This window comes from Equus caballus, chromosome 11, assembly GCF_041296265.1.
Source record: "Equus caballus isolate H_3958 breed thoroughbred chromosome 11, TB-T2T, whole genome shotgun sequence".
In the NCBI taxonomy this organism is placed as follows: Eukaryota; Metazoa; Chordata; class Mammalia; order Perissodactyla; family Equidae; genus Equus; species Equus caballus.
Window position 1 is genome coordinate 33,344,445 of NC_091694.1, and position 26,356 is coordinate 33,370,800.

At 34.6% G+C, this 26,356-nt stretch overlaps 1 protein-coding gene across 50 annotated transcripts in view; it reads right to left on the reverse strand.

The window, feature by feature from the left end:
* TRIM37 (tripartite motif containing 37) overlaps positions 1–26,356 on the reverse strand; it is a 143,754-nt gene that overhangs the window by 80,803 nt on the left and 36,595 nt on the right. For 32 of the 50 annotated variants that reach the window (XR_011423271.1, XR_011423272.1, XR_011423268.1 and 29 more), the window contains exons 10-16: positions 26,081–26,131; positions 25,588–25,669; positions 18,753–18,829; positions 6,558–6,737; positions 3,626–3,740; positions 2,287–2,505; positions 1,094–1,230 (exon numbers count right to left, since the gene is read on the reverse strand). Coding sequence is in view for 21 of the 50 variants with exons in the window: in XM_070227499.1 (XP_070083600.1) it covers positions 1,094–1,230; positions 2,287–2,505; positions 3,626–3,740; positions 6,558–6,737; positions 18,753–18,829; positions 25,588–25,669; positions 26,081–26,131 (861 nt within the window). In the remaining 29 variants the exon portion in view is untranslated. The remainder of the gene's footprint in view (positions 1–1,093; positions 1,231–2,286; positions 2,506–3,625; positions 3,741–6,557; positions 6,738–18,752; positions 18,830–25,587; positions 25,670–26,080; positions 26,132–26,356) is intronic. The other 18 variants (XR_011423281.1, XR_011423279.1, XR_011423280.1 and 15 more) reach the window with 1 other exon arrangement.

Below are 26,356 nucleotides of genomic sequence, written 5' to 3' on the forward strand. Positions count from 1 at the left end.
AGAAGTGGAACGTGCGAACTTAACTGCTGCGCCACCGGGCTGGCCCCAGAATTCGAATTCTTTGCGCATTCCAAATAAACCCATTTTTGCTGGAGAAATAACTGGCTATTTTTTTAAGGTCAATAATGCCAAAAATGCATAACCTCAATCTAATCGTGAGGAAACAGACTACTCCAAATTGAGGGACTTTCTACAAAATAACTGGTCTATATTTCTTACAAGCGTCATGAAAAACAAATTAAAAAATTTTAAAAAGCTTAAGTGAAGGGCCAGCCCTGTGGTATAGTGGTTTAATTCTGAAAGCTCCACTTTGGGGGTCCAGGTTCCTGGGTTCGGATCCTGGGCGTGGACCTACACCACTGGTCAGCTATGCTGTGGCAGCAACCCACACATAAAATAGAGGGGGACTGGCACAAATGTTAGCTAAGAGCTGCTCTTCCTCAAGCAAAAAAAAAAAAAAAAGAGGAAGACTGGCAACAGATGTTGGCTCAGGGCCAATCTTCCTCAGCAAAAGAAAAAAAAGACCCAGATTGAAGCAGACAAAAGAGACTCAATTGAAAGCAACATGTGATCCTGGATTGGAGCCTAGACCAGACAAAGGGCATTACTGGTAAAATTTTTAAAAGGTCATAGATTATAGTATTACATAAATATTAATTTCTTCATTTTGATAACTGTAATATTTGTTTTTAGGAGGTACACAAGGAGAAGTATATTCATCTCAAGGTCTCACAAAAAAATTATAGAGAGAGAGAAAAGAGAGAAATATCTATGAAAGCAAAATATTAACATTTGGGGAATTAATCTGAGCAAAAGGAATATGGGAATTCTTAGTTCATGTTTTTACAACTTTTCTTAAATATGAAATAACTGCAAATTTAAAAGTTAAAACAAAAACTGAAACTCAGTTTGGAACCTAGAGATGGGGGGGGAACTAATCAGTCTTTCCTTCAAGTTCCTTTATTTATATAAGATACTCTCTATCAAAAGAAAAAATGCTGAAGATCTCCCCTTTTAGGCCCAAGTTAGGTAATATGCTTCTAATAATTACCACTTAGATGATTTATAGTGGTAGTTAATATGAGGCACTCACATAGTTTCCTCATCAATGTCATTTTCTTCCGTGTTACTTGTGGCTGTGGAACTGGCAGAAGAACTGCTCCCATCAAGGTGATTTATTTCATCTTCACCAACAAGATCCAGATCCAGATCTCCATCTGAAAGTTCATGCTAGATCAAGGCAAAGAAACAAGATTTTATCTCAAATGCTCTACTCAGTTGATCATCCCATCTAGCCCACATATCAAGCACCAAAGAATAATGTTATCATCAGAATTCTCTGCTCCTGTGCCTAAGCTGCTGTGCTCTGTAGAGAAACTCACACAACCACATTACCTGGTACCAGTAACACATTATTGCTGCCAATTTCAGCTAGGCTCTCAATGCATCTGGAAATGCTTCATATATTTCATGTCAGCTTCCAGTAAGGCTTCTCACAGAGTAACAGTTCAAACCATCACTCCTCAAGTCCTACTTAACCTCTGCTACCCTCAAGGTCATTACAAAACCCTGTCACCTATCTGCACAGGAAAACGCACTGGGTATTAAGCATAAATCTCTCCAACTTTCAGCTGCCATACCTGCAAACTCCACCCTTCCTTTAACTCATCCTATCAAAGGTTAACTGCTTCACCCGAGCACTCCATTCCAACACTTATTACCTCCTTAAATAATTTGTTTTGTCAATACTTTAACCTCATCTTCAATCTCTCTTCCACTGGCTCCTCATTTTAACACATACTTGACATCTCCCATCTTAAAAATAACTACAACAAAAAAATTCTTGTCTCTGCATCCTTGTCTTACTTTAAGCAATAACAACCACTTCTTGAATTCTGAATTCTAATTCTGGTTGTTGTCGAGCTGGGACAAAACCTGGCTATCTCCCAAATCCTAGATCATTCTACCTATGTATGCAATAAGGTACTCAACCTGTTTCAGTGAATGAAAATAGGACACATTTTTAAAATCCACAATTTACATAGTTTCTAGAATGTGCATCAGTTTGTTTCCCACAATAAATTAATTTTTAGAAACTCGAAACACTTTGATTCAACAACTTCTGATTTATAAACATTAACATTTACAGAAGGGGACATACACTGACAGTGAAAACAAATAAACAAAATTTTCAGCACACTCATTCCCCAACATCTTATACTGGAAACCAAGATCTTATCATTTCTCTTTTCAAACACAAAATAAGTCTAACACTCTAATTATTACATGATAATCTTCATTCTGAATCTTCTCCTCATCTTCTTCATCCTCTTTGGCCTCTCTTACAGAAGCTGTAGTAGGACCATCCTGTAGAAGCATGTCAGTGCATGACCCAGACTTTTTAGCTCGTGTCTCGGGAGTGTCATCATTTTGGGGGCTAAGATGATTATCTGGTGGTGACAAATCTCTTAATTTCTGAGTTCGAGACAACTCAATAGTGAGTCTCTTTTAAAACAAGAATAGCACAAATAAACATGAATCATAAGCAGTGTTTTACTGGTACAGTAAAAAACATTTCAAGTAAAAAAAATATATCTAGATGCTCCTAAAACCATTCCTTGAACCATCTCTCTCATCCCCACTCCTGCTTTCTGCTTATGGAAAAATCTATGACAAAGAAAAACTGCCCAATTTACTCTCATCCTTCTTCTCATATCCTGCCCAAGATACACATACAGTCAGCAATCTGTATAGTAAATACTGGCAGTTTTAAATAGTACATTTGACACGAAAATCTCTGAAAGTATGTATTTATTATATTTTCCTCCATCATCTATCAACTACTCTCAGCACTTCAAACCTTCCTCCCTATCCCAATGTCCACTGGAAGGAAGAAACATTCCTTACATCATTTAGTTTACCATCACAAAATAAAAATTCATTAACTGATCCTCCCTAGTACTCAGTCCAAAAATAGTGAGAATTCAAGATGTGGCCACTTAAATTGTTCTATAGTACAGAATCCTCTAACTTCTAGACAGTAAGGGCAAGAGAAAACTCAAGTCACTGAAAGAAACATGAAGACTTTACCTCAAACTAGAGCAGTACCATCCAATACAATTTTATGTGATGGAAATATTCTATATCCACAATGCCCAATAAAAGCAGTTGAAATGTGGCTAGTGCAACTAAGGAACTGAAATTTAAATTTACATAGCCATATGTGCCTAGTGGCTACTGAATTAGTGCAGAATTAAAAGTCTCAAAGGTAGTAAGGATGGAGAATAAAATAGCTGGATTTTTCTACAAAATTACAGTGGGCCAGCCCTGGTGGCCTAGTGGTTAAGGTCAGCACATTCCACTTTGGTGGTCAGAGTTCGGTTCCTGGGCACAGACCTACACCACTCTGTTAGCAGCCATGCTGTGCTATCACCCACATACTGAAAAATAGAGGAAGATTAGCACAGATGTTAGCTCAGGGCAAATCTTCCTCAGCAAAAATTTAAATAAATTAAATTAAATTAAAAAAAAAAACAGCAATAAATACCCAAAATCTAATTACAAATACTATGAGCCAATAAAACAATATGAAACACTAAACCCAAAATATATCTTTTTTGCTTACCTCTTTAAGGTTATTTATTTGTTGGATATAGCTAGTCTGTGCAGCTTCCAATTGGGTAATATACCAATGCTGGTCCCGGCATTTTTGAAAGAAAGTTGGTGAACGAACCTGAAACCTTAAAAGAATAGCTGCACGTGAAACATAATCCAAATAGTAAAACATCAACTAAGTCTTGCATCTATTAGTTCTACAATTTTAAGTTTACTTGATTATGTTATAAGGCCAAATTCAAAATGAACTCAGAGCTCTTGGTATCTGCCATTTAAATACGTAGTCCACAAATTACGGCACAAGGTTCTGAAGAGTCATCTATAAGTCAGTTGTCTAAACTCAAACTACTTTTCTAAGGAAATAACATTATACATCATGGTTAAGCTCCCAAACTGACCTACTGAAGGACATTTATTATAAGAATCTAGCTCAAATACAATGCTGATCACGAGTTGGGAAGAAGAGGACCATACCATGCAGGAAGGAGGAAGCTAACACTTTTTCTCCCCTTTCTTGCCTGGGTAGGACCCTAGCAAAAGAGGCAAAGTTTGTTTTAGGCACTGCTCTTTTTCTTTCCCTCTTTCATGTCACATTCCCATATTTCCTGCTCCTCAGTGGAAAAAAAATCACTTAAAGGGTCAACTACCTAGAACTGCTTTACTGTCCCTGCAAAGAGTTGCATGCTGTAAATAACCCATATTCCCAAGGTCTCCAAATGGCAGCCTGAAACCAAAACTCATATCACAATCTGGCATATTTCACCTAGGATTAGGAAAACAGTATCTATATTAAAGCATATTAATGGATAAATGATAGGATCTTAATCCATTCAGTTATCTGTACTTTTAAGAAACCAATACTTACAAAAACAAAAAGACCTGTACCTTTTTAGGATAGCTGAACATGACTCCACTTACAGTGAAAAAGAATCAAAGTAATGTGTAAAGATGCTTCTGAAGAAAGAGTCACAAGAGGCAAGACTTATTTGGAAGCCTGCAAATCCTTCTTCCAGTCTTGCCACCATTATGTTAACTACCATTCCATTTTTTCTAGGATTCTACAGCTAGTGTATGAATCTACTGATCATCTAATAATTGTCTGCAGCAGATTAACTATTTTTAATTAAGGATACTCATGCATCAGAGGGCAGAGATGATTCACTCAACCACCATTCCAATTGGATACTGCCTAGACAGTATACATTAGTAAGAGATTAGTAAGACTTTCTACAGAGTATTATCATCTTTGAATTACTAATGAAACTGTGGTGAACCTTGCACATTATTTTTAGTATTTGTGCCATTAAAACAAAAGCAAGCAGCAGGTAAAATTCCTTAACTTTCTCTTTTAATGAAAGAATAATAAAATATATTTAACTCATATATAGTGACAGAGAAGTCTTAAGTAACTTTCTAGTAAGTGCATATAAAATTCCATCAGAATCATGAAGTTTTAATTCTGAGCACTCTTTCATTAAATATTATAAGTAATAGGATAATTAAAAGCCCCATCTCCATAAACTCCACAGCAATTTATTTCTACTGCCATTATAGCACTATCATGCAGAATAATACATTCTGTTTTTATCTGCCCATTTCACCTTGAGTTTCCTGAGGACAAAAACCATGTCTTATTCTTTCTTAGCCCAGTGCTAGGCACAAACTAAGTAAATCTTGCTGAATCAATAATAATTAAACATCATAAGAGGAATCTGTTCCTATACTAATATTCAAGTCTCTAAGTATAAGTTTTGTTATAAACAAGGATGGCCTAAATAAAGAACTAGAGGTTAGGCATTAAAAAAAAGGAAACTCCATCACACAGACTGCCACCAGAAAGATTCAATGTTACTATGACTTCAATAAGAAGAAAACTAAGGCTAGAAAAAAATGGCTCCTTTGTAAACTGGTAAAATTGATGACTGAGCAATTTTGTAATCTTCTCTATGGTTTGGGTGTGAAATAGCAACAAATTATTTCTTTTAGTGAATTAACAAAAATACAAAAACCTGAAAGGTTATAAACAATCCCCAGAAGAAAAGATGTCAAAAACATGAACTTTTTTCTACATTGAAATGCAATAATCTCTTTTTTCACTTGCTTATTCTCCCAGAAAAGTTATGAAGAACACACAATAGTAAAGGTTGATATTTTAGCAACTCCTCCAGCATGCTTAAGAACAAAGAGCTCAGAATAAGTGAAATTTAATAGTGTATCAAATCACTTTCAAGAAAAAAATCGTTTAAACTTGTTTTGACAGAAACTTTCCAAACTGTTAAACACTCCGAAACCTCTCAGTTCAAAACACATTTGAACCTACTTTAGGTTCTCATTTTGATTACCAAATTAAAACATCATGTAATGATGCCCCCAAACTTCTGACTTGTAAAGGTTACCACAAGATTAAATGGGGCTTTAGTGGTTTTATAGCCACTTTATGTTCTGTCCTTTCTTGCAAATAGCACACCAACTAATATCACTTAGTTTTACTCAATTTTCATCTCTATTCTCTTACTTTTAATTTGCTGTTATTTAGAAGTGAAAAATCTTTTGTGAAGTTAAGCTTGTAAAACCAGTAAAACCCAAATGTAATATAAAATGTTAAGTGAAAAAAATAAGCACTTGATCCCTCACTATTCTTCGATTTCCAAATGGTGAGGGTGCTAGAAGTTCAATGGAAAAATGAGACACTACTACATTTACTGTAAGTAGTACTTTCCTTTTTATGGAATTACTAACTAGATGTCAAGCACATTTCTGACTAATTTATATTATTCATTGACTACACAGGACTCCTAAAATGAAATGTCTAAAAACACGGTAAGGTTATAGTTAAATGAGTGAATTTCAATATTCACCTTTCTTAAACGAACATTTCTTAAATGTTCTGATGGTATTATTCCCCCATGATAAAAGCTACATCATCAAATGTTTCCTATTACCTTAAAATCACTGTATCGTTTTGTCGATTCAAGTATCCTTCATTTGCAAGTAAGTCCAAACGAAAAAATCTATTATAACCCCAGCATTCTCCAACTTCAAAGTCAGATGCAAATTCTCGAATGATATTTTTGGTAGGATCATTGCAGGACTGATGAACCATCTCTACACGATATTCATATCTAAAATTGAAAAACAGACTATTAATATAGAGTAGTAAAGCAAGAATAAATGACTCACCAGAACACCAAGGCCACTACATTCGGTGATTACTTGAGAACAAACTTGTTAATACATACAGTTACATTTCTTTCAGAAAGGATACTATCATTTATAAAGACGGCAGAATTATAAATGGGTTACCACAACATGAGCAGCACTAGATCCTTTTTTCCCTTAAATATGACAGGTATAAAACACTACCTTAAAAAATACATAAATTCTGTATAAAACAGTACTTTCAAAGTTACTTTTGTTTCAGCAACACTATATATTTTTCCATATATTCATTACCTATATTTCCTCACATATGAAGATTCTACCATTTCCTTTGAGGCTTACCACTACACTATTCTAAAATAAATTTTGAAATACTCTATTTTTCCAATTCAAGTTATAACACATTAACTGTGTGTTCAGAAATTCAAGCCTATAAAAATTTCTAAAAATAAAAAAACATAAAATAAGTATGCATTGGGAAAACCAATATATTCAGATTTCTCTATCATATACAGAAGAAAACTTTCGAGTCTTCAAACTCATTTTTACTAAGAAAGCACTGTTATTACAAGAAGAAAGAAAAGGGAAGAAATGAAGATAATCAGAAGGAACACTCAATGATAGCCATAAAGCTTCTCTTTTTTGATGGAGATAATTTAAAACAAAAACACCATAGCTGGACCCGCTATTTCTGCTGGCAAAGGCAAAAGAAAAAATTATAGCTCTTTACCTACAAATATGAGATATATTTCTTTAAGCACTGTCAAATGATTTTTACATTAGTATCTCTCACAGTATGTTATCTGGACTGATGGTACAAAGAACCAACCAATACAAAAGCTGTGATATTTTGTCTGCCTAGAACTTTAGGCAAGTAATCAGGTCACCACTGTAGCACAAAGGGTGCTATTAAATGTCCAGAAATAAAACTAAATATCTATGCACAATTAATTTTTGACAAGGGTCCCAAGATCATTCCATAGGGAAAGAAAAATCTCTTCAATAAACGGTACTGAGAAAATTGGACAGCCACATGCAAAAGAATGAAGTTGTATCCCTGTCTAGCTTCATATACAAAAACTAACTCAAAATGGATCAAAATGGACCTAAATGTAAGGAGTAAAACTCTTAGAAGAAAACACAGGAGTGAAACGTCATAAATTCAAACATGGCAATGGATTTGTAGATTTGACTCCAACATATGAGCAACAAAAGAAAAAACAGATAACTTGGACTTCATAAAAATTTTAAACTTTTGAGTACCAAAGGACGTTACCAAGAAAGTGAAAAAAACCTACAGAATGGGAGAAACTATTGTCAAACCATCTATCTCACAATGGTTTAGTACACAAAATATATAAGGAATTCTTACAACTAGACAACAAAAAGACAACCTAATTTAAAAAGAGGCAATGGACTTAAATAGACATTTCTCTGAAGAAGATATATAAATGGCCAATAAGCACAAGAAAAGTGTTCAACTTCACCAGTTATTAAGGAAATGCAACTCCAAACCACAATGAGACATCACTTCATACACACTAGGATAGCTACAAAATATACTTAAAAATGGAAAATAATTAAGTATTGGTGAGGATGTGGAGAAATATGAACTCTCGCACATTGCAGGTAGGAAGACAGAATGGTGAAGCCAATGTGGAAAACAGTCTGGCAGTTCCCCAAAACATTAAACATAGAATTACCATATAATCCAGTAATTCCAAACTAAGTATATATTCAAAAGTAATGAAAACATATGTCCATATAGAAACTTGTACATGAATATTTACAGCAGAATTATTCATAAAAGCCAAAAGGTGGAAACAATCCAAACGTCCATCAACAGATGAATGGATTAACAAATTGAAGTCTATACCCAAACTGGGATATTATATAAAGGAATGAAGTTCTGACGTATGCTTCAACATGGGTGAACCTTGAAAACACTTACTAAGGGAACATAAGCCAAACAAACACAAAAGGTCCCATATCATATGGCCTTTTATATGAAATATCCAGAACATGCAAATAAATACACAGAGAGAGAAAGCAGAGTAGCAGGTGCTTAGGAATGAGAGAAGGAAGGATGGGGAGTGTTTACTTAATGGGTATGGGGTGTTCCTGACAGAGGAAAATATTCTGAAATGAGAGAGAGGTGGTGGTTGTGCAACACTGTAAATGCACTAAGTTCCACTGAATTGTATATTTAAAAATGGTTAATTACATATTATGTGAATTTCACCTCAGAAAAATAAACTTTTTACTTCTATTTTAAAAATCAGTGAGAAAGTCAAAACTCCAAGAGAAATAATTAAGAATACTGAAAATCTGGGCAGAAAAACATTAATGCAGATGGCCAAATACATCCAGGATCAAGACAGGTAAAAGTTTAAAATCAATATAAAACAGTTTTTGAAAAAGCAGTTCCTTTGTACAGAAAACCATGTAATAATCATTCTTTTATCTACATTAGTTCTTTAAAATCACAACAGATACAGATGTTTCTAATAAATATGGCAATTAATCCAAGTTAAATTATTTACATAGTACTCAATCCTAATCTTAGATAAAACTAAAACCTTAAATTTGAATATTTCAATTTAAATTCTTTTCTTCTGGGCCAGCCCTGTGGCCTAGTGGTTAAGTTCAGGGAGCTGTGCTTTGGCAGCCCAGGTTCATAAATTTGGATCCCGGGTGTGGACCTATACCACTCATTTACCCACGCTGTGGTGGTGAACCACATATAAAATAGAGGAAGACTGGCACAGATGTAAACTCAGGGCCAATCTTCCTCAGGGGGGGAAAAAACCCACAACTTTTCTTCTGTCAAACTGAAAGTGAGAATAAATTTAATAACTGTTAACTTAAAAATTTTAGTCTCATTATAATTACTCCCTCAGAAAAACTTCAACTCTTTCCTTAAGCAACACAAATTCCCATCTCTAAAACAAAAGGCACTCAGGAAACACTGTCAAAGAGTCAATTCCAGGATGTTACTCATGTACAAATTTCTTCTGACAGCCTACACATATGTGCAGGCTGTCATACACCTTTGTATAAATTTTTAAGCATAAAGAAATTAAAATATTTCTGCAGGGTCCCAAGTGAGACTAAAAGCTACTAGATAATGATACAATGATTTAACTTTTTCTTCCATATTTTGGCAATTAAACTACTTCACTGTTAAACTCTGAATTCCATAATTGAATGACATTTCAATATTTAATGAAAAAGCATTCAGAACTCTTCTCTAGGCTTAGTGAAGTGTTAAGAGAATTAATAGATAAGATGTTTGTTTTTATGAGAATAGAACAGCTTCATTAAGGTATTTAGATATCTGACAAACATAGAAATTCTTTTTTTTTTACAAATAGACAAACTCTAATCTTTTTGAACCTTAATATCCTGAATGATAATATTTTATTATCACTGATGCTATTACTATTTCTAAGACAATGTGAACTTTAAGCACCAAGATGAAACCAGTATCAAAGGCAAAAGAAATTATCACAAAATCTACATATCAGTAAAAGAGGAAGGAGAATTTTCACAAGGCAAGAAACAGGTAGATCAGCAAACAGATTAACCAAGAGAAAAGGAGAGGACCAAGATTAATGGTAGCAACAGGAACATGAACAAAATCCTATAATCACTGAACTTCTTATAATTCTGCCCAAGCTTAACCACGTTCCAATCACAAGGGCTGGCATCAGGAAATCAAACAGAGGTTGGTGGTTAAGAACAAAGAATAGAGAGACTGAAAAATTTGTGTTAAACAGATTGCTGTTTAAACAATGCTGAACTTGAGTGAAAAACTTACCTAAGCCATTGTATTTCTGTCTGTGAAATGAGAGTGATAATAGAACCTACAAGTCACAGGGTGTTGGCAAAGCAAAGTGCGTTATGGAAAGCACAGTGCCTGGTACAAAGTATAAACTCAGTAGATGTTAGCTGTTATAACACTGTTTCAGATCACACAGGAGATCTGGAGCAGAGCTACAACTAAATCATACTTAGAATTCAAAGGCCAGAAACTTTTCCACATTACTAGCTTTATTCATGGTATGACTCACCAGTGATGGCAAGAATATTATGCATTAAGGTTAGTCTATGCCAGAGGCTATTAAAATTTAGACTGTGTGTCCCTGGGGCTCAGTTCCTATGATCCTTTCAGAGATCCAAAAAGCCAAAACAATTTTCCTAATAAGACTAAACATTATTTGCCTTTTTCACTGTGTTGACATTTGCACTAATGGTGTAAAAGCAATGGTAGTTTAAATATACCAGTAGTCATTAAATTATTCATTGCCTAATGCTTTCAGATGTGGGGGGAAAAAGGCAGTGTCTCTCAAGAATGTCTTTGATGAAGTACTAAAAGTGATAAATGTTATTACACCTCAACTCTTGGTGTCACAAAACGGGAAATACGCATTAAGTACTCGTGCTGCGTAGTGACATGCAATGGCTGTCTTGGGGAAATCACCTTGACTGAATTGCAAGCTCATTACTAACTTTTCTGGTGAAACATCAAGTTGAAAGAACAACTGACAAGAGTTATTCAGTTGTGGATATCTGGCAGACAGTTTCTGGACCAAAAGAACTAAGGAAAAGAAATGTCACACTGTTGTCGATGATAAAACATAAGCATTCACATAAAAAATCATAATTCTGAAAAATTTCTATGTAATACCTGAGCTTAAACGCTTTCCAACACTTTTAAGACTTTCCTCATAAAAATGGTGATATCAATGAATGTGATTATTTGACATTTTATAATGAAATGTGTGAACTGCATGTTTATTAGTAAACCATTATTTTCCAAATGATCAGTGCACATTACAAAATCATGCATGAGTAAAAGATCCATTCAAAGTACACAACAGAAAAATAGTTTTTGTTGCTTGGTTTTTGAGTAGACAGCTTTAATGAAGTATAATGGAAATAAAGCTGGACCTATTTGAAGTGTATAATTTGTTAAGTTTTGACCTATGTATACACCCATGAAACCATCACCATTACCAAAATCAAGATACTCAACGTATCCATCATCTCCCTAAATTTCCTCTACCTTTTGTAAATCTCTCCTTCCTACTTTCTCCCTCCACCCAAACCCAGCCCTGCTTGTCCCCCCACCTCCCAGCAACCACACATCTGCATTCTGTCACTATAGATTAGTTTGCATTTTTCTACAGTTTTATATAAATGGAATCATATATGCATCTTCTTTTTGTCTGGTTTCTCTCACTAAGTTAATTTAGAAGTCATTAATGTTGTTGTATATATCAACAGTTCATTACTTTTTATTGCTGAGTGGTATTCCACTGTATGGTCATACCAAAATTTGTTTATCCATTCATCTGTTGATAGAAATTAGGGCTGATTCTACTTGGCTATTACAAATACAGCCATACTTGCTTTTACTGTGCTTCACAGGCATTGCATTTTGTAGAAGAACCTCCATCAGCAAAAAGATTATGACTCACTGAAGACTCATATGATGGTTAGCATTTTTTAGTAATAAACTATTTTTTAATTAAGGTATATACATTGTTTCAGACATAATGCTACTGCACACTTAGACCACAGTATAGTATAAAACAACTTTTATATACACTGGGAAACCAAAAACTTCGTGCAACTCACTTTACTGCAATATTCACTTTACTGCAGTGGTCTGGAACAGAACAGAACCTGCAGCATATCCGAGGTACTCCTGTAAAGCTGCTATAAACATTTGTATAAAAGTCTTTGTAAGGACATTTAGTTCCTTTCCTCTTGGGTAAATACCTAGGAGTGGTTTACCTGAGTTATACAGTAAGCCTATGTTTAACTTTTTTTTTTTTTAAAGATTTTATTTTTTTCCTTTTTTCTCCCAGTACATAGTTGTATATTCTTCGTTGTGGGTCCTTCTAGTTGTGGCATGTGGGACGCCGCCTCAGCGTGGTCTGATGAGCAGTGCCATGTCCGCGCCCAGGACTCGAACCAACGAAACACTGGGCAGCCTGCAGCTGAGTGCGCGAACTTAACCGCTCGGCCACGGGGCCAGCCCCCTATGTTTAACTTTTTAACAAGCTATCAAATGGCTTACGAAAGTGTTTGTATTTTTTACAATCCCACTAGGAACATATGAGACTTCAAATTTCTCCAATTCTTGCCAACACTTGGTATATTTTTAATCTTAGCCACTCAGGATATAGCGGTATCGTATTGTTGATAAATTTCTATTTCCCTAATGACTAATGTTATTAAACATCTTACATAGGTTATTTTGCCATCTATCTTCCTTAGTGAGGTGTCTGATCAACATTTTGCCAAAGTAGGGAAGGAGATTGTTTACTTGTTATTGTTGAGTTTTGAGAGTACTTTATATATTCTGGATACAAGTCAATGTAATTTGAAGAAGACAACTTCATAATTTTCATTAAGTCTAATTTATAAATGTGTTATTTTATGGATTGTGCTTCTGCAGTGTAACTAAAATATCACTGTCCAACCTAAAGTCACAGATTGTCTCCTATAAGTTTTATGGTTTTAGGATTTAAATCTAGGTCTATGATGAATTTTCAGTTAATATATGTATAAAGTGTGAAGCATGGATCTAAGTTTATTTTTTCACAAATGTTCAAGCACAATTTGTTGAAAATGTTCAATTTTTTCACAAATGTTCAAGCACAATTTGTTGAAAAGATTATACTCTCTCCACAGCAGTGTTTGCATCTTTGTCAAAAAGTAGTTGTCCTTATGAATGTGGGTTTATTTCTGGACTCTCTAGTATTTTCCATGATCAATTTGTCTATCCTTATGCTAACTCTGTAGCTTTATTATAATTCTTATAATCACATAGTGATTAAAATCAAATTTTGTTGGTCTTTTGATTTCTATGATTTTCTCTATTGCTTTTCTGGTTTTTATTTCATTGCATTCTGCTTTGATCACTATTATGTCCTTTCTTCTGCTTATTTTCCATTTAACTTGTTCTTTTTTTTCCAGTTTATTAAAGTAGACATCGAGATCATTGAGACCTTTCTACTTTTCATTTATATAAATATGTAGTACTATAAATTTCCCCATACCTACTGCTTTAACAGCATACTACAAATTCTAATATGTTGTGTTTTCATTTTCATTCAGTTCAAAACACTTTCTAAAAACCCTTTATGATTTCCTCTTTGATCCAGGGGTTATTCAGAAGTTTGTTACTTAACTTTCACATACTTCAGATTTTCAAAATATCTGTTATTAATATCTAAATTAATTCCATTATGGTAAGAGATATACTTTGAATGAGTTGAATCCTTTTGAACTTATTAGGGCATGTTTTGTGTCCCAGAATATGTTCTATCTTGGTAAATATTCTGTGTGCTCTTCAGAATAACTTGTATTCTGCTATTGTTGGATTGTTCTATAAATGTCAATCAGGTTAGCTTGGTTGATAGTATTGTTGATTTTCTGATTATTATATCAATTGAGAGAAGAGTTTTTGTCTATTTCTCCTTCTATCAGTTTTTGCTTCATGTATTTTGAAGACCTGTTATCAGAGGCATAAACATAAATGTTTAGAATCATTCTATGTCCTTTTCATTAATTGATCCTTTTATCACTATGAAACAAACTTCATCTCTGGTAATAGTCTCTGCTTTGAAATGCAGTTAAGTTATTAGACACAATTTGATCCTTTCAGGTCTTGCTTTTATTTGTTAGCTGGGTCTGGAGCAGTGTTCATTAAAATAGCAATTCCAACTTGCTTGTGACTAGAACTAGTATATCTTTATATTTACAGGGTGTTCCTAGTGAGCAGCATACACTTGAACTTGGTTTTTTAGCCAATCTGACAATTTCTGCCTTTTAACTGGGATGTTTAGACCATTCACATTAACACATCTTGGTATCTATCCCATCTGTTCTGTTACCTATTACCTTTTCCTGCCTCCGTTAAGATTAAGTATTTGTTTATAATTCCATTTTATCTCCTTTCTTGCACTACTAGCTATATATCTTTGTCATTTTAGCACTGTCTTTAGTTGATAGTTGTGATAGGCTGAACAATGTCAGCCCCCCACCTCCCAGATATCCACATTCTAATCCCTGAAAACCGCAAATGTTACCTTTTATGGCATAAAAGGGGAGTATACAACTGTGATTAAGGATCTTGAGATGAGGGGACTATCCTAGATTATCCATCTGGACCCTAAGTAATCATCAGTGTTGTTATAAGAGGAAAGCAGAGGAAGATTTGGCAGAGACATAAAAAGACGAGATAATGTGTTTGAAGGCAGAGATAAGAGTGATGTGGACACAAGCCAAGGAATGCCAGCAGCAACGAGAAGCTGAAAGAGGGAAGGAATGTATTCTCACCTACTGCTTGAGAGCCAGTAGAATAACCCTGCTGAACTCCTGATTTGGGCCTAGCAATAGTTTTTCAATTTCTGGCCTCCAGAACTATGAAAGGAAAAAATTCCACTGTTTTAAACCACCAGGTTTGTGGTTAATTTGTTACAGCAGGCAAAAGAAACTAATATAATAGTGTATATCTTTAACTTATTGCAGTCCAACTTTCCTATTACACCACTTCATCCAGTGTCCAAATTTTACTCGACTTCCATGCTCTCCTCTTTTGGTCTTGATGCTTTTGTTGTCATGTATTTTACTTCTACATATGTCATAAACTCCAAAGCACGTTATTAATTTCATTTAAAAAGTCAATTTTCATTTAAACTTATTCTAATAATAGGCAAAACTGTTTTATTTATCCATGCAGCTTCCATTTCTGGTGCTCTTCATTCTTTTGTTTAGATTCAGATGTCCAACTGGTATTATTTTCCTTCCATCTGAAAGAAATGTTTTAAAATTTCTTATACTTCAGGTCTGAAAATACGTCTGAAAATGTCTTTATTTCACCTTTATTTTTTAAAAGACATTTTTGCTGGGTACAGAATTCTAGGTTGATATTTTTTTCTTTCAGTCCTTTTAAGATGTTGCTCTATTATCATTTCACATATATTGTTTCCAGTGAGAAATCTGATTTCATCTTTATCCTTGTGCCTCTACATGGACTGACAATTTAAGATTTTCTTTTTTTTTTCCCCTCAAAGATTTTATTTTTTTCCTTTTTCTCCCCCAAACCCCCCTGGCACATAGTTGTGTATTTTTAGTTGTGGGTCCCTCTAGTTGTGGCATGTGGGACACCGCCTCAGCATGGCCTGACAAGCGGTGCCATGTCCACACCCAGAATTCGAACTGGCGAAACCCTGGGCCGCCAAAACAGAGTACGTGAACTTAACCGCTCAGCCACAGGGCTGGCCCCTAAGATTTTCTTTTTATCACTAGTTTTGAGCAATTATGATGTGCTTTGGTGTTTTCTTCATGTTTCATGTGCTTGTACCTCAATGAACTTCCTGGATCTGTGGGTTTAAAATTTTCATCAAGTTTGAAAAGATCTCACCATTATTTCTTTGTTTTTTCTTCCCATCCTCTCCTTTGAGGATTCCAGTTATCTCTATATTAAGCTGCCTCAAGTTGTTTTACTGTTTTAGAATTTAGTTTTTTTATGTTTCATTTTTAATAGTTACTACTGTTACGTCTTCAAGTTCATTAATCTTTTCTTTTGCAATATCTAGTCTGTCATTCATGCCATCCAGTGTATTTTTCATCTCAAATACAGTTCATTTTCAAGTTCAGTTTGAATCTTTTATATCTTCCATATCTCTACTTAATTTTTGAACAAATATGAAGGTTATTAACAGTTTTAAATGTCCTTCTCTCCTAATTCTCACATACAAATCCAGCTGTCTTTTTTTAAGCCATACAGAAATTTCCAAAATTGCAAAACAATACAAGTTTTCCCATCAAATATTATTTTGCCTTAGAAAAGTTGATTATTCATTAAAACGTGTGTTAATATACATAGGTTTATTAAGTGAATTAATAAAATTTTTCTGATTTCTAATTCAGAAAATATTGATATAACCCACATAAAGAAAAACAGATCTTGCTCGATTTTGATTGATTGAATATTCTATTTGTTATGTTTTCCTGCCTCTTTGCATGTCAATTAATTTTTGCTCAAACACCAGCCATTGTAAATTTTACTTTGCAGGGTGCTGGATATTTTTGAGATCTTTTAAATTTTCTTGAGCTTTGCTCGGGAATGCAGTTATTAGACACAATTTGATCCTTTCAGGTCTTGCTTTTATTTGTTAGCTGGGTCTGGAGCAGTGTTCCATCTAGGACTAACAGTTCCCACTACCAAGCAAAAATTTCCTCAGTGCTCTACCCAGTGCCCCATGAATTATAAATTTCTCCACTGTAGTGGTAACAGACACAGTTCCTAGCCCTGTATGAGCAACAGGCACCACTCCCTCTAATCCTTTCAGATGGTTATTTTCCCAACTTCAGGAAGTTTCCTCACACACACGGCCTGATCAGTACTCTGCTGAATACTTGAAGGGAACACTCTACAGATGTCTGGAGTTCTCTGTCTGTGCAGCTCTCTCCTCCCTGGTATTCTGTCCAAAACACTCTAGTTGTGTTGTCTTCCGGGGCACTCAGCATTGTCTCCACAACTCAAGGAGTCTGTCAGACTCTATCTCAGTTCCCCCGCCCTGTGTTATAGCTTGAAAATGCTCAAGGCTGTAAGATGGGGCAATTATAGAGTTCACTTCTCTGCTTCTTCTCTCTCTGGAGTTGCTGTCATTTGTTGCCTCATGTCCAATGTCTAGAAAATGTTGTTTCCATTTTTTTTATTGTTGTTGTTGCAGAAGGGGTTACCCCCATTACACCATTATAGCTGGAAGAGATATCTTATTTCAAAGTAACAGATTTTAATGTAATAGAGTAAAATAAAATTCACTGATACGGTTCCAGATTCCACATTATATAAATGTAAATTACCTTTAACAAACAACCACTTGTTCAGTTTTAGTGTAATATCAAAGAAGATTCAGAGCTATCTAAAACTGCTGCTTAAAGTGTTCCTCCTTAACAAAAAGTAGATTAGTGGTTGCCAGGGGCTAGGGGAAAGGGGAATAGGAAATGACTGCTAATAGGTATGGAGTTTCTTTGCAGAGTAATAAAAATGTTCTGAAATTAGATACTGGTGATGGTGGTAGAAACTCAGGGAATATATATTTTAGTATACTAAAATCTACTGAGTTGTACTCTTATTTATAAGGTGAATTTTATGGTATGTGAATTCTATCTCATTAAAAAGACTTTTCCCAACTACATATGATATTCAAAATCTGTGAGGCCAGATTTTATACATATAATTCAACCAAAACAACTTACTGCAACAAACTGAATATAGCACCAGATGTGAGAATCCAGTTGCCTTTTTTAAGGCATATAGTAAGAGAGTTCCAAAAACACAAAATGAAAGTTTTCTCACCAAATATTACTTATAGAAAAAGTTATTTTTCAAGAAAACGCTACTTATATTAATATGTAATACCTCTACTATTACTTTAAAGTGAATTAATAAATTTAAAATATTTTTCTGTTTTAATTTCTAATTCAGAAAATATCAAGAGATATAACCCACATAAAGAAAAACTCATTGGGGGGCCAGACCCGTGGCATAGTGGTTAAGTTTGCCATGCTCCGCTTTGGCGGCCTGGGTTCGGTTCCCAGGCGTGGACTGACACCACTCATCAGCAGCCATGCTGTGGTGGCAATCCACGTACAAAACAGAGGAAGACTGGCACAGATGTCAGCACAGGGTGAATCTTCCTCAAGCAAAAAGAGGAAAATTGGGAACAGATGTTAGCTCATGGTGAATCTTCCTCAGCAAAAAAATAAATTTTAAGAGTATAAAGAGTTCTTAGGCCATACAGATGAGACCTGCCAGCCTATGCCATCATACTCTGCCAGGGATTCCATACTAGTACACTTCTTAGTAATTAACAAAAGTAGTTAATAAAAAATGCCAAAACGAATATGTGTCAACACACACTAGTTTGTTATTTAATTGCATATCTTACTTGGAAGTTTCAGGCAGGCCAGCCGAGAGTTCCAGAAACACTGATAAGTAGTAACCACGAACAACTCCATTCCCATCCTTAAAAAAGAAAAATATGTTATTCAAATATAAACTCCAGATCAATTTAAATGTAAAAATTTAAGCCACACTGAATTTAAAAAAAAAAACAAAAAAAATGCAGATTAATACCTGATATTTGGATTGGAAAGTACTTCTAAGCCTAAAAACAGTAAGAGAAATAATAAAAAGACCAAGAGATTTGAGTCTATAACAACTTAAAACTTGGTACACACAAAAAACGCCAGGAAAATGTTAAGGCACACAAGTGAAGGAAGACATGAATAACTGTGAAAAGAGTTAAAAGTTTTAACATAACAGAACTCTTGAAAGTCAGTCTTCAAGAAAAATGAAAACCCCAAAAGAAAACACCAAAAAAATACTCAATTTCACTAGGAATGAGACAAAAAAATAATATTTAAGACCAAAAAAGAGTAAAATAGAAAAAGGTAACATGATGTTAAAAGTAAGTAAATATAATTTCTATGTTTTACATGTTAGGATTCCATATGAGATTCTGTCTGGAGATTGAGAAGTTGTCTAAATTTCTATTACAGAGATTTTTAAAAAGAGAATTATTCTCTTCTGTATTTCTCCAGTATTTTGTTCATGCCTACTTTTTTAAAGGATTACATTTGTTCTAACTGTATATATAAGCATCTGTTCCCCAAACCAGACTGTGAGGGCGGAGGGCAGAGATCCTATTATTCATCTCCAGCGTCTATTGGGATATGACTATAGAGGGGTACAAGAACATTTCTAGGCTACTTTGCTCCAAAAGATCCTAAGACAGCTTTCAGGATTTGACATGGTAATCATTCAATAAATACTAATGAATACATGAATCATCAGTTAAGTGAAAAAAGTCAGATACAAAAGATCACATATTGTACGATTCTATTATATGAAATTCTAGAAAAGCAAAACTATAGGGACAAAAGCAAATCAGTGGTTGCACAGGGGCCTAGAAAGGAGAAAGAAGGGACTAGCTGAAAAAGGGAATTAGAAAACTTTTGGGGTTAATACAAATCATGACTGCGGTAATAATTAAACAACTGCATATGCTTGTCAAAACTTGCCAAAATTAGTGAATTTTATTGAAAATAATATCACAAATTACATTGATTTTAGAAATCAATCAACACCCTTGTTACAATAGCTGGGTTTTTTTCTTCTTTTGAATTATGTTCCTAGAACAATTTCCCTGGAATGAAACTAATTAATTAATAAATAAAAGGAAATGTACATTTTCCACTCTGGATCTTCATCAGATAACAATAGCAGAAACCTTTTTTGGATTTAATTATCACAATTTTAAAGGAACAAAATCTGTTACTCTTATTTACATGCCAGCCAAACCTCTAACAAAATATCGGCTTTTCAGATTTTTCAACAGGCAGAGGTTTCTGGAAAGATTGCAGCAATGGCAGCATAGTTTTTGAAACTTCCCAAATCCAAACATAAAACGAAACAAAAAATAACTGGACAGCAAAACCTATAAGCTCAGAAACAACAAAATTAGATGACAGGTTGCCTCTACAATCCCCAAAATACAAGCAAGTAACAACATAGCAATTACAACCACAAAGACCTGCATGATATCAATATCTGTGAGGTAGAAAAAAAGGGGATGCAATGGGGCATCTAATGGACCAGAAAACAGGAAAATCACAAAATGGCCAAGAGTTAGTCACCGAAAAGTATTGTGAGCTAAATACTACAGCTAAAACTGGAAAGAGTTGTTCAATGTAATACCAACTGAGTACAAAGAGGCCTAATATAAAAACATCTGAGAACTAAATGCAGTCTAGTCACTCTAAACTCTTAAAAATGAATTATATAGGGCCTTTCAGGACAGGTCCAAGGACTGCAAAGAAACTGCTAAGAGTAAAGCAAAAGATAAACAGTACAGAAAAAATAAGAGATGAAGGGCAGAGAATGCCCAGTTAAAGGTAGAGGAGAGGGCCAGCGCCAGAAATCTATCAAAAAGTATGGCATATTTTTGATTGCCATATCACACTGGAGACCCACATGCAAAAGAATGAAGCTGGAGCCCTACATCATATATAAAAATTGACTCAAAATGGATCAAAGATCTAAACCTAAGTCCTAAAATCATAAAACTCTTAGAAGAAAACAGGGGGAAAGCTTCAGGATATTGCATTTGGCAAACATTTCCTTGATATCAATCCAAAAGCAAAAACAGACAAATTGGACTATATCAAAATTTAAAACTTCTGTGCATCAAAGGACACAATGAACAAAGTAAAAAGGGAGAAACAGAATGGGAGAAAATATGCGTAAATCATGTATCTAATAAGGGGTTAATATCCAGAACATATAAAGAACTCCTACAACTCAACAAACAACCCAATTGAAAAATGGGAAAATGACTTGAATGCCCATTTCTTTAAATGGGATACACAAATAGCCAAAAAAGCATATGAAAAGATGCTGAAAATCACTAATCACTAGGGAAGTGCAATTCAAAACTGCAATGAATATTACCTAACACTCATAAGGATGGCTACAATCAAAGAAACAGAAAACAAGTATTGACAAAGATATGGAGAAATTGGAACCCTTGTGCACTGTTGATGGGAATGTAAAATTGCTGCAGCCAATGTGAAAAACACTATGGAGGTTCCTCAAAAAATTAAAAACAGGGGCCAGCCCCATGGCCTAGTGGTTATTTTTGGCATGCTCTGCTTAGGCGGCCCGGGTGTGGTTCCCAGGCATGGAACTACACCATTTGTTGGCTGTGACCATGGCTACACCACGCTGTGGCGGTGACCCACATACAAAATAGAAGAAGAGTGGCACAGATGTTAACTCAGGGTGAATCTTCCTCAAGCAAAAGAGAGGAAGACTGGCAACAGCTGTTAGCTCAGAGCAAATCTTCATCAGAAAAAATAAATAAATAAAAATAGAATTACCATATGATCCAGCAATACCAGTTCTGGGTATATATCCAAAGGAATCCAAAGCAGGATTTCAAAGAGATATGTGCACACCCATGTTCACAGCAGCACTATTCACTATAGCCAAGAGGTAGAAGCAAACCAAGTGTCCACTGACAGATGAATGAATAAACAAAATGTGGTGTATACATACAATGGAATATTAGTCAGGCTTAAAAAGGAAGAAAATTCTGACACATGCTACAAGGTGGATGAACTTTGAGGACATTATGCTAAATGAAAGAAGCCAGTCACAAAAACACAAATACCACATGATTCTATACACACGACGTATCTAGAGTAGTCAAATTGACAGAAACAGAAAGCAGAATGGTGGTTGCCAGGGGCTGAGATGAGGGAGAAATGAGGAGTTACTGTTTAACGGGCAGAGAGCTTCAGTTTTGCAAATTAAAAAAGTTTTGGAGATTGGTAGCAGAACAATGTGAATATACTTAACACTACTAAATGTACACTCAGAAACGGTTAAGATGCTAAATTTTATGTTGTGTGTTATATATCAAAATGAAAAAGGAGAATAAAGAGCTAAATAACATCCCTACAAACAACAAAAGCACTCTAGAAGAACATACTCAAAGAACAGATTAAAATCGTAACCTATTTCAAAACAACCTAAAAGACAGTTAAGAAAATGACAACCGGGGCCGGCTCTGTGGCAGAGTGGTTAAGTTCGCGCGCTATGCTGCGGTAGCCCAGGGTTCGGATCCTGGGCGCGGACATGGCACGGCTCGTCAGGCCACGCTGAGGTGGCATGCCAAGTCCCACAACTAGAAGGACCTGCAACTAAGATATATAACTATGTACCAGGGGTGGTTTGGGAAATAAAGCAAAAAAAAAAGATTGGCAACAGTTGTTAGCCCAGGTGCCAATCCTTAAAAAAAAAAAAAAAAAAGAGGAAGATTGGCAACGGTTATTAGCCTAGGTGCCAATCTTTAAAAAAAAAAAAAAAAAAGAAAATGACAACCTTCAGAAAGACAAAAGAAAAAGTGACATGAAAGAATAACACAAATCACATAAGGAAAACTCAGAAATCAGGCGTTGACACTAAAGAAAGAATCAGAAATAAAAGAAAAAGTTATTTAAGAAATAAAAACTGAACTAAAAGGAACACAATAGCAAGCACAATAGTTTATATCATAAAGAAAATAAGTGAACAAAGGAAAATTTTTAAAATAAAAAAGGAAAGTTAAAAAGATGAGAGAGAAAGTGATAGATACTGAAAACAAAGGAGATTCAAAATGCAGATAATACAAGTCCTCAGAAAGAAAACCAAAGAAAGAACAAAACAAATCTTTAACGCTATAATTTAGGAAATGTCTTCTTGAAGAAGGAAAAAAGATCTAAAACTACATATTGAAAGAGCCCAGCATACAACTGAGAATAGTCACCCAGAAAAACCAAGACAGATAAGTAGTAAATTCTTGGACTTAAAAAGATGATGATTATTTGAGTATCTAGACAATGTCAGCAAATTTTAAGGATTAGTTTATAATCAGACTTTACCTAAAGAAAATGGAATTGAACATTTAAGATACTTCATGAAAGAAAACATGAGCCAAGGATTTTATATCCAACAACATTGCCTTTAGAGTATAAAGGACACAGCTGTTTTAAACATATGAAAACTCAGGGAATATTGCTCCCATTAGCCCTTCCAGTAGAATCTACTAGAGGACAAGCTTTGGACATTTGAACTGCTGTCTAGATATGACAGAGGAGGGCAATGTGGAGAGTACATGCAAAAAATTTTTAAATAGGTCTCAGTAATCAAACTGATAGTAGAATTAGATTTCTTATTCTGAGATTTTTGTGTTTGTGAGGTGAAATAAAGCAAATGAGTGATTGTGAGATAGTCAATAATTTCCTATGACTTAAGGAGTAGGATTCATGGAGTGGAAGGAGATACAAGTATAATATAAAGAGATTAAAGTTAAAAATAATCTATAGTCCTGAATTTGAACTGTAAATGTATTAACTCATGAGCTGTTTTATCTTTAAATATATATATAAAAACGTGTCAAAAAATCCCTGATATTCTACAATTATATAGTAATTTTAAAGTGTTCATAAATATTTTCTCTCTATTGAGATCCCTGGAGTTTATTCACTTCAATTTTATCTATACTCTTACCAAGTTTTTCTCAAACTATTGTCTTTGGCCTAAAAACAAACAAACAAAAATCTATAAAACGTGTAACAACAAGAATGAACTCTAATGTAAACTAGGACTTTGGGTGATAATGTGTCAATGTAAGTTCATCAATTGCAACAAATGTACCTTTCTGGTGCAGGGTATGTTGATAGTGGGGAAGGCTGTGCATGTCTGGGGTCAGGGAATGAATGGAACTCCCTGTACTTTCCACTCAATTTTGCTATTAACCTAAAACTGTTCTAAAAACTAAAGTTTCTCCTAAATAAATTCTTAAATAACTAAATACAGATTACCCCTCACAAACCGAACACCCACATACCTTTACTACTCATTTCCTAGCTCTCTTCAATAAGGAGGCTAGAAACAGTGACCAACCTGGTAGAAATGAGCATCCCCAGCACCCAGTTAGGTTTTTTAAAAAAAATTAATTTTTTTTTTTTGAGGAAGATTAGCCCTGAGCTACATCTGCCAACAATCCTCCTCTTTCTGCTGAGGAAGAGTGGCCTTGAGCTAACATCTGTGCCCATCTTCCTCTGCTTTATATGTGGGACGCCTGCCACAGCATGGCTTCACAAGCAGTGCGTAGATCCACACCTGGGAGCTGAACCGGCGAACCCCAGGCCGTCAAAGCGGAACATGCAAACTTAACCAGTGCGCCACTGAGCCGGCCCCCCAGTTAGGTTTTCAAATACAATTTCCCCACTAAAAGGCATCAGGTCTCTTTCGATAAAATAGCCAATTCCAGGTACAGAGTAGGAAATGTACAAGATAAGCCCAGAATATCTTGCCATAGAAGAGAACAAGAAAGCTAACTACTTTGGTTATTACTAGGGACTATTAGGGTCAGAGCAAAATGACACAGAAGCCAACTTGAAGAGATTAAATACGTATAAATCCTTGAGTTCATAACGATATTTTTAAAAACCTAATTAATCACTTTCAAAGAATAATAAGGAAAAGTGGTAAATAACAGAAAAGAATCCTGCTTCTTCTACATAAACTGTAATACTGGGTAACCAAATAATAGATAAAGGGAAACACCTTTCTATAAAAGAATTCTAACCAACAAATGAAAACAAAACAATAAAATGAGAATGTCACTATTCTGCAACTCCCAATGAATTAACAGATGTAGGCAATGAGCATCAATAGCTGCCAATATCATAAAAGAAGATGCAACAAGACATGATATGATAAAAGAACACACTGTTGCTTATATTCTTGCCATAGGAATTGACTACATATCTCATTATGCCACTGGATTCAGCTGCCAATTTGCAGAAAATACACAGATCAAAGGAACACGCTAAAATGCACCATGAGTATGCAATCAGTATACACGTATTTTTGACGGCTTTCTGTATCTGTATTTTATTTTTACTTAAAAAATTATTTTTAAAATAAGAATTTTAAACATTTCTTGTAAGATAAATATGTTCCTACATATGATAAATAAGATTCAGTAAAATGTCAGGGTTCATACTGTTCATATTTAACTTGTTTCTTTCATAGATTTAGTAACATATCTTATAAAGAAACATACAGTTGTCATTAATTCCTTACTTCACTAAAAAAGTGAACTAGTGTACTACAGAACCTTTAAAGAAAGATATTGGTTTCAAAATTTACTAAAAATATGCAAAACTTACTGGGTAAACTTTTAACCTCCAACAAAGTCCTGAAACTTGAAGAGGTGGGCTGTAAACAGGATCTGCTCTCTGACGCAATGTGCTACAGTAAAAGAAAACAAACCAAATCCTAAGATCAAAACTGTTGTGAAAGAGCAACAGGCAAAATCAAAACCAACTACTTTATATATGTTACTTATTTGAAGTCCTGGACGATCTCTGTCATTCCATTCACCCCACCCTAGCAAAGGCTAAGTGGACTCTCTTCTTTAAAAACATGGTTCCTTTTCCCCAGACTAGAGAAGCAATCTGTCCGGAAGATAAAACACAATCCAGATGAATGACCTCTATGCTTCCAGGGGGAAACTTCTTTCTTCTAAGACTACACACCGACTGACACAGATCATTAGGTCTGTATCCTACCCAGGAATGATACCTTCCCAGCTCTTACTTGTATATATATATATATATATATATATATATACACAAAAAAACAGAGTTGTCAAAAACTTACCTGAAATTCTCTAAAACAAAAGTAGCTGAATCATAAGATGGTACTAATTCACTAAAAAGAAGCAAAACGCAAAAGAAATTATTTGGCTTATATAAATTTAAAATTTCATTTAGTTAAAAAACAAAGTTAAGAACCTCAGTAATATCTTGAAAACTTTATTAAACTAAGTCCCTAAGAAGTATTTTAAAATCCTTATTAAGCATAACATTAAATCAAATAAAGTCATAAAACCACCAAAAGCAGACAAGTTCGCAATTAAATTGGAGACAACAAATA